The sequence below is a fragment of the Chrysemys picta genome, chromosome 1 (genome assembly GCF_011386835.1).
Source record: "Chrysemys picta bellii isolate R12L10 chromosome 1, ASM1138683v2, whole genome shotgun sequence".
Classification (NCBI taxonomy): Eukaryota; Metazoa; Chordata; order Testudines; family Emydidae; genus Chrysemys; species Chrysemys picta.
In genome coordinates this window covers 327,798,426-327,808,125 of record NC_088791.1, presented here as the reverse complement: position 1 = coordinate 327,808,125, position 9,700 = coordinate 327,798,426, and the positions used below count along the sequence as shown (strand labels likewise).

The 9,700-nt window shown below is 43.7% G+C and overlaps 1 protein-coding gene across 5 annotated transcripts in view; it reads right to left on the bottom strand.

The window, feature by feature from the left end:
- Window positions 1-1,919: 1,919 nt before the first annotated feature.
- Window positions 1,920-9,700, bottom strand: part of LOC101931329 (uncharacterized) — a 167,396-nt gene continuing 159,615 nt past the window's right edge. For 2 of the 5 annotated variants that reach the window (XM_065581640.1, XM_065581641.1), the window contains one exon: window positions 1,920-9,298. In XM_065581640.1, the coding sequence (XP_065437712.1) occupies window positions 4,645-5,766 (1,122 nt within the window). In that variant the 5' untranslated portion in view covers window positions 5,767-9,298 and the 3' untranslated portion in view covers window positions 1,920-4,644. Of the gene's footprint in view, window positions 9,302-9,700 lie in introns of all 5 variants that reach the window. The other 3 variants (XM_065581644.1, XM_065581645.1, XM_065581642.1) reach the window with 2 other exon arrangements.

The following is a 9,700-nucleotide window of genomic DNA, read 5'->3' as shown; positions in this document are numbered from 1 at the left end:
TTATATGAATTGTTTTGATTGTTACTAATAAACTATTTCTGCATACAAAGACCAAACGTTCTTCATACCTTATCCACTGTACTGCTCTCCCCCGCCCCATCAAAATAATATTTACTTTCCTATTACACTTCTTTTACTTCCAAAAAAACCTTTTCAGACATGCCATTTTATTTCCAAATAATCTCATTCTGAAAGCAAGTGGGAAAGTTTAGAGAAAAGCAATTCATGTTTGCTGCAACCTGTCTGATCTGGAAAGAATATAGGAACCTTGCTATATGAAATTCTAGGACAGGAAGCTATTTTTATCAGGATTAAAATTTTCTTATGCAGATTATCAAAAATATACCAGCAATGGAAATCCAAACCTGGAACTGCTGTCAGATTATTTCGCTATAAAATGACTCATGATTTTATCATGAAGCTCATGGTATTTGGTGTTTTTCTTCAGATATGTCTACACTTCAAGCTGGGGGTGTGAATCCCAGCTTGAGGAAGCACACTCATGAGGAAGCTGTGATCGAGCTAGTGCAATCAAAATTGAAAATAGCCATAGCAATGAGAGTAGCTAGCTGCCCTGAGTATGTGCCTAGGGTCTTGGATGGGTACATACTTGGGACAGCTAGCCCTGTTGCAGCTCTCACTGCTGGGGTTACATTCTGTTTTTAGTGCACTAGTTTGATGAGAGCTAGTCCAGGTATATCTCCTCAAGCCAGGAATCACACCCCCCAGCTCAAAGTGTAGCCACACCCTTAAAATCCCAGCTTCCTGGAATCCTGCAATTACAAAAAAATCTCAGTTTTCATTTAAAACAAAAGTGAGTTTCTAGCCCTTGTAGTTGAGGAGAAAAGCTTAAAAATGTGACCCAAGTGCACCCTAAAAGCTCTCAACAAAGGGCAGGGGAGCAAAGAAAAAGACCCCAACATTCATTATTTTTTAAAATCTCATGATTTTTAAGACACTTATGATTTTTTGGGGCCTGACTCATGATTTTTGAACTTTTGGGTTTGGCAACACTCATGTAGTAGTTTGTTAAATAAAAGGCTGTGATTGTATCATTTAGGGCCATATTATACTCTCATTTACACAACTCCATTGACATTAGTGGAGTTACTCCTGATATTATACTGGTGTGATTCTGGTTCTTGGTCCAGTTCTCCTTTATGTTGCAGCCCCTTTATACTACTCCAGGAGTGTAATGATGTCCATTGGAATCACCCCTCAGGGAATGCCCCCGTGTGAGTTGGTTCCCCAGATGATGCAGAGCCACAGAACAGCTCTTAACCATTATTCCTGGTAGTCTCTGGCATTAGGGACATGTTGAGGAGAAAGTGGGTGTGGCCTGAGCATGCTTTTCTCTGGGTAACCTTAATTATGAATGAGCCCAAAGAAAGATGCTGCAGTAAAGCGTAAATCAGAATAGGCCCGAGGCTCTCTGACATATTCAATCGAGCCAGACCCAGAATACAAGAAGAACAAAGATGATTTACAACTGTGGGGAAATAGAGCAGGGGGGCCTTCTTTTTAATAGCCAGAGCTGTGAATCTGAAGGCCCCAAAATAAACCCTCCAACAGAGATATGTTATGCTAACTACCCTTACACAAAGCAGTACAGGCCAGGGCCCAGGCCAGGGCCTGAACTAGACTAGACTGCACAATTCCCTGCCAAACTCGGTCAAGGGTCATGACCAGAGGAGGGGGGGGGCAAGGAGGCAAAGAATAAAAAAGCCCCAGCAACAGCACTAATGAAATATAATAACCACTTGTGTGAAGCAATAGGTAACTTTAGCTAAATGCAATTTCTTGACTCATGCAGCTTCTCCTTTGGGTGATCTGTGACCCACTCTGTGATTCCAGCTATCTGCAAAAATAGTCAATCATAGGTCCTCTTTAGGCGTCCCATGGAACCCCCCCCCCCCCAATCTTTAACCAAAAGACCCTGGAAAATAACATGTGTCTTGAGAAATGTACCCAAACTGGTGCCAAGTACCACCCCTGGGGAAAACCACCAAGCGCCCCTCTACCCAAATAAACATCCAATTCTCGGAAAAATGAGGAAGGTACCGGGGGGAGGGGGGAAACTGACCCCAACCCTAATTTCTTAACTTGTGGTTTGGGGGGGGGCTGACCCCAACCCCAGTTTTTTAACTCATGACGTATTGTTTGTACTTTGCTTGTGGTTTAATGAAATAAAAACCCGCCTGCAAGCGGTCCTCCGGGTGTCAGTCTTCGGACTGCACCCCAGTGCACTGGTATGTATGTCAATAAACTGGCCTCAGGCTTGAGTCTTTGAACTAAAATCATTGCGTGGGTGTCTTTGACCACAACACACCCATCTTTGTCCCATCCTGCATTTCTGCACCAGAGCTCAGTTGGAATGAAGTATCTGGCCCTTAGTTTTGAAACTATCAAAACTCCATAATGCAAAGTTTCCCTCCTCCTCTAATTCCATCTTTCCACTTCCTTGTTAATAATTGAGTTTGTCTCTTCTCAAACATTACCGCTCCAGTCCCATTTCAAGCACCAATTCAGAAGTGTTATGTTCTAGCTGCTTTACAAGACTGTGATGTAAATATCTCAATTTTTAAATAAAATTTCAACCTTACTTCTCGTCTTTCTAATCTTCATTTCAATTCCTCTTTCCAAGCCCAGTTCAGAAAACATATAATTAATAAACATAATATTTTGCACTTATTTACCTCTTCTCATCTGAAGTTTTCAAAGCACTTTGGAAACATTAATTAATCCTCATAACACACCTCTAAAGTAGGGAAGTATTTGAGATATAAAGAAACCGAAAGACAGAAGTTAAATGATTTTCCCTTGGTCACCCAGTAAGTCAGTGGCAGTGCTTAGAATACAATTAGCAATCCTGACATGCAGTCACCTACTCTAACCACTACACCAATGCTTCCTCCCTCCAGACTCTGATCTTATTTACACAGGAGTCAAGATGGACTAATCCCATTGAAATGAGACTGGGGTGTAACTGAGATGAAAATCTGGCCCTGCTAGTCTTCTCTTTCTTTTCATTTCCCCCATTATCATTTGCCCTTTTTCTCAATGCTAACACGCAGGTTCCATGCTGAGCCTATCATAGCACTGTCTGATTTTATATAAATGGTCTCTGAGAACACAGTGCACTGAAGCTGAGAGTGGAATGCATCACTAGGGAGGGAGAGAGACTCATACCAGCAGTAAAAAGAGGCCAGCTGTAATCTGTTTCACTTTCTAAACTGCATTTAGAAATGACATTATTTGTACAGTGGCACAAAAGGTTAGGTCTCCCATTTGAAGAGGCAATAATGCAGAAACTTCACTGGGATAAGAGTCTTCAGCCAAGTGAATTGCCTCATAAAATGAGAAACCCAATTCTTTTATTCCTTAATTAAAATTAGAACAGGAAAAGAAGCTTAAATTGATTTAATTGCTATCCACCTGTCATTTGCAAACATAATAATGGTTTGTCCACAAGATGAGTAAGAAATAAAGCTGACACAGTAGAGTCTTTCCAGGGACCATTGATTTGCAGATTCAGCTTTCTTGTCTGTCTTGTTAGAATGCATGCCAAGCATGATCACATCACATAATATATTTTTATTAATGTGCTCTGTTACTAATTGGAATGGTGCAAATTCAGTCTAGACATACAATATGCTCTGAAATACCAGCATGGATTCTCTCAAGACTGTTTGCAGAGTTGCTCTCAAAGGAGTTTGCAGGAATTAGGCAACATCAGCTACACTGTGACCTTTGTTGATTTCAGAGTGAATCAGTCTATTGACTTTCTAAAGGCTATCCTAAGTTTACATTCAGCTTATTTCAAGGTCTTTCTTGGTCTCTTGAACAATTTAATTGCTATATTTGGTCACTGAATTATTATTACAAGGCATTAATATAATGGACCTGTTATAGCATAAAATTAGAGAGGAAAAATGCTTAGTAGGACATCTTGTCCATTTCCCTGTCAATAGATAAGTGTTTCTTAGGCCCGGTCTACACTAGGAGGTTATGTCGAATTTAGCAGCGTTAACTCGAATTAACCCTGCACCCATCCACACAACGACGCTATTTATTTCGACATAGAGGTCTCTTTAAATCGATTTCTGTACTCCTCGCTGACGAGGGGAATAGCACTAAATTCGACATGGCCATGTCGAATTAGGGTAAGTGTGGATGGAATTCGACGCTAATAGCTCCGGGAGCTATCCCACAGTGCACCACTCTGTTGACGCTCTGGACAGCAGTCCGAGCTCGGATGCTCTGACCAGCCACACAGGAAAAGCCCCGGGAAAATTTGAATTCCTTTTCCTGTCTGGCCAGTTTGAATCTCATTTCCTGTTTGGACATTGTGGCGAGCTCAGCAGCACTGGCAACGATGCAGAGCTCTCCAGCAGAGGTGACCATGCAATCGCAGAATAGAAAGAGGGCCCCAGCATGGACTGATCAGAAAGTCTTGGATCTGATCGCTGTGTGGGGCGATGAGTTCGTGCTTTCGGAGCTGCGATTGAAAAAACGGAATGTCTGAAAAGTTTTTTTGGAAGTAAAAGAAGTGTAATAGGAAAGTAAATATTATTTTGTTGTGGGGGGAGAGCGTCCGTTTGACTCTTTGGGTCTTCTGGTACCCTTGTCTCAGCTCCTTGATTTTCACGCGGCACTGCATTCCGTTTCATTTATTTTATTTTTAAAGGTGTGTTGGAAGGGGGGGAAGGGGGTTGGTAACTGGAGAGGATAGTCAACATTAACTGGGTAAAGAAACGGGGGCAGGTTCAGTTTCTGTTTAAACAAACTTAATAGTCTCAAGTTACCCTGCTCACTCTGGAACCTAGCTTTCAAAGCTTCCCGGATGCACAGCGCGTCCCGCTGGGCTCTTCTAATCGCCCGGCTGTCTGGCTGGGCATAATCAGCAGCCAGGCGATTTGCCTCAACCTCCCACCCCGCCATAAACGTCTCCCCCTTACTCTCACAGAGATTGTGGAGCACACAGCAAGCTGCAATAACAATGGGGATATTGGTTTCGCTGAGATCAGAGCGAGTCAGTAAGCTTCTCCATCTCCCCTTCAGACGTCCAAAAGCATACTCCACCACCATTCTGCACTTGCTCAGCGGGTAGTTGAAGAGTTCTTTTTCACTGTCCAGGGCGCCTATATAGGGCTTCATGAGCCAGGGCATTAGCGGGTAGGCTGGGTCCCTGAGGATCACTATAGGCATCTCCACATCCCCAACAGTTATTTTGTGGTCCGGGAAGTAAATACCTTCCTGCAGCCGTCTAAACAGACCAGAGTTCCTGAAAACGCAAGCATCATGAACCTTGCCCGGCCAGCCGACGTTGATGTTGGTAAAACGTCCCCTATGGTCCACCAGTGCTTGCAGCACCATTGAAAAGTAGCCCTTTCGGTTAATGTACTGGCTGGCCTGGTGGTCCGGTCCCAGGATAGGGATGTGAGTTCCATCTATAGCCCCACCGCAGTTTGGGAATCCCATCACAGCGAAGCCATCTATGATCACCTGCACGTTTCCCAGGGTCACTACCTTTGAGAGCAGTAGCTCAACGATTGCGTTGGCTACTTGCATCACAGCAACCCTCACAGTAGATTTGCCCACTCCAAATTGGTTCGCGACTGACCAGTAGCTGTCTGGCGTTGCAAGCTTCCAGAAGGCTATGGCCACTCGCTTCTGGACAGTCAGGGCTGCTCGCATCTGGGTGTCCTTGTGCTTCAGGGCAGGGGACAGCAACTCACAAAGTTCCAGGAAAGTTCCCTTATGCATCCGAAAGTTTCACAGCCACTGTGATTCATCCCAGACCTGCAGCACTATGCGGTCCCACCAGTCCGTGCTTGTTTCCCGGGCCCAGAATCGCCGTTCCACACCATCAACATGACCCATTGCCACCATCATGTCCACGGCGCGGGGTCCCATGCTTTGTGAGAAGTCTGTGCCCCTCTCAGACTTAATGTCCTCACCACGCTGCCGTAGCCTCCTCGCCCAGTTTCTCAGCATCTGCCTCTGCAAAAGGTGGATGATAAGGTGCGAGGTGTTGACAACGGCCATAACTGCAGCAATGATCGCAGCAGGATCCATGCTCGCAGTGCTGTGGCGTCCGCGCTGTCAATCACCAGAAAAGTGCGCAAACTGATTGCCCACCGGCGCTTTCACGGATGGAGGGCGGGAGGGAGGGTTGAATGATGACAGTTACCCAAAACCACCCTTGACACATTTTTTGCCCCAGCAGGCGTTGGGGGCTTGACCCAAAATTCCAGTGGGCAGCGGGGACTGCGGGAACTGTGGGATAGCTGCCCACAGTGCACCACTTCCAGTGTCGACGCTTGCCCCGTTAGTGTGGACTCACAAAGTCAAATTACTGTCCTTAGTGTGGATACACACGTTCGACTTTGTAATATCGGTTCCACAAATTCACTCGCTTAAGTAAAATCGAACTACTCTCGTAGTGTAGACATACCCTTAGAGTACATTCTTGAGTGCTTTGTCCACTCTACTTCTAAATTCCTCAAGCAATAAGGCTGACACAATTACCCTTTGGACAATATTCCAGTGTAGCAGACATCACTGTTAAGATTTTCCCTGACAATATGTCTAATTTTTTCTTTGCTCAGTTTCAGCTCATTACTCGTAGTTTTGCCCCATTGGTCCACTCTGAACAATTCCTCTTTCTCTTAGTTGATTAAGCCCTTCATTCAAATAGCTGTAGATAGATATCTTGTCACCACATTTCAAGCCCTGAAACGCTTTTACCCACTTAGTCAGTTATACGTAACAGGATTCATTCTCTCTTGGTTTTATGCACTTATGCAAATGTGTTGTAAAATTTTACCGCATTGTATCTTTGTACTCATTTTGAACAGGACTAGATGCTAATCTCCCACCGGGAAGTCTTCCTGGGGATGCTACAAATAGCCTCTGAGTTATGGCTGCAGGGTCATGTGACCAAGTCACCTGATACTGGACTCCATGATAATATTAGTATTTTTCTACTAACTGTGGGTGGGAACCACACTGGGAGACAAAGGATTCCTGCCCTATGCAAAAACTACTTAAGGCAGGGGAGTGACATTATCGGGGTTTGTTCTTCATTGACTTCTCGCCCAACAAGGAAGGCTGCTGAAAACACCTGACAAAAGAATGAACTGGGGGGAAGGACTGAGCCCAGGCTAGAGGGTTTTCTAGTGTGTAAAAGGAATATCTGGAGTTTTAAGCTGCAAGAAAGTCTCTGCAATCTGCCTAAAACATCATTTTGGGTGAGAATTTGCTGCTTATAATCTCTTTCTTTAGTATATTAAGCTTAGATTGTGTGTTTGTTTCATTTGCTAGGTAATCTGCTTTGATCTGTTGGCTATCCCTTATAATCACTTAAAATCTATCTTTTGTAGTTAACAAACTTGTTTTGTTTTGTCTAAAACCAGTGTGTGTGAAAATCATAACTTGGGACAGAAAGCTGTGTATCTCTCTCTCCACATTGAGGGAGGGGGCGAATTTAATGAGCTTATGCTGTATAGTTCTCTGTGCAGCGCAGGACGGCTACATTTTGGTTTTACACTCTAGAGGGGATGTGCACTTGAGTAACTGGGCAATTCCTTAGCTGAGCTGTCCCATGCAGAGCTGATCTCAGCATCTGTGGGTATAGCTGCAGCTTGGTGTGTCCCTACTTGTATGTGTGCTGGTAAAGTGCAATCTGAAGCTTGAGGGAGGGCTTGGCTGGCTTGCCTCAGCAATACAGTGTAAAGGGAGCCCAGGCTGGTGGGTCAGGCGGGCTCAGTGGTACCCCAGTTCCAGGCGGCACCACGAAGAGGTGCCATCACAGGCATCTTTTATCTTCTATGTGGGAAAAGATACAGCATTAGGGAGAGCAAAAGTCTATGTTCTGCAGTCTTAGAAAATCATCAGACATTATGTGCTAAGAGTATGGGGAGATTTTGGCAAACCAGTAAAGTGCCTGAATCACTATTGCTTATTGCTAAAAGTAGCCAAGTCAGCAGGCCGTAAATTGGCCAGGCAGCGGCCTTAGCTTACCCAACGCAGGAGGGGAGGGGGTTTTGGGTGCCACAGAAAGGGCAGCTTGACCTTGCATCCTTCCTGCTAAGAATGTTGAAATTGCTGATACAGGAGAGTCGCATCTTATGCGGGGATTAGGTTCTAAAGTCAGTGCATAAGGCAAAAATCGCGTATAGTCAAAATTACCCTTGAAAATCCCTTAAATCGCCCATAAAGTACAGTATACTGTACATGGTTTTGTGCATACAACCCTGTATAGTAATACTGTATGTATAAATGTATAATGTATACAGTAATGTACAGAATATAATAAAGAGTACATATGCAAAATATAATTTTACAGTATTTTTAATTACATAAGAGAGAGATGGAAGAATGAAAGAATAAAAAAGGAAAACATTAAACCTAACCATTCCATTCATCCTGGATATTCTTGCTAGTCTACAATGACGATGATAATGGTGATATGACGACTATGACAATGGTGATGCGACGACGATGATGATGGAAATGATGATTAGTACAGCGCCCGTATGATGAACGATGAGACGATGAAGATGGGCGCTGTACACACTTCGATGATTAGTCTTCCTCTTCCCCAACAACACTATTGGGGGGTTGTCAGGGCTTGATATCGATCCAGGAGACGGAGGTGATGGAGAGCAAGTCGTAGATGAAGTGGTTGGCTCTGGTTCAGCTCGAGAAGTTGATTGCGTAAGCTCATCTGCTGCTGGTTGTTTTCTCTTGACAAACATGGTGATCGGCAACAGTCGCTGTTGTCTCTTGAATGGCTCAAACATTTCTTGATATGGTCTCAAATCGTCCGTAATACTACGTGTGATTTTGAGGCTTCGTTCCATAGAGGGATTGGATTCAGAAATTAAATCATTCAAGTGTTTCACTGCTTGGAACACTTCAGCAAATTTATGAAGATTCCAACTTGCTGGCTCTTCCTGTTCGTCGTCATCATCTTCACCTTCTGTAGACGATTTTATCAGTTCCTCTAACTCTTCGTTAGTCAATGTTTCTCTATGGCTCTCAATTAATTCTTCAATTTCTTCCTCAAGGATGTCGACGAAGCCATCACCACCCACTTGCCTGGACACCTGAACAATGTGTTTCATTTCTTTGACATCTCTTACATACTCGTGAGGGAATGGCTGACAACATTCTGGGAGGTCAGACTATTGATGTAATGGTCCCTTCTGGCCTCAGAATTTATGAATTTATGAATCTTCATTAGGTCCCTCCTCATGAACGGCAATCTACCAGAGCATACACCCAGAAAGACCTGCTGGAGAACACAGACACCATTACAAGATCATATAAATGCAAGAAGTAATAGTATGAACTGTAATGGCCAAAAGTTATTCATTTTCCCACTTATTCCTAACAAGCAGTACTATCCAGGAGATACCAGTTACTTTCCTTATATTATAACTGTAAATTCAGATTATAATATCTATGTACAATCTAAAAGATTAACAAATTTTATTGGTACAAGGATGCCAAAAGGTGCATATTGCAGTTACTCTCTGGCTACTCTCTGGCATTACACCTGGCAGTAGGTTGCTCTACCATTTTGTCAGTCTCTGGCTAGCACTCCATCTAGGCACTGGGGTTTCCTTGTTACTTTACTCCTTAAAGACATAAATGAGCAGACTGACTGGCTCCTAAACCAAGCAATATTCAA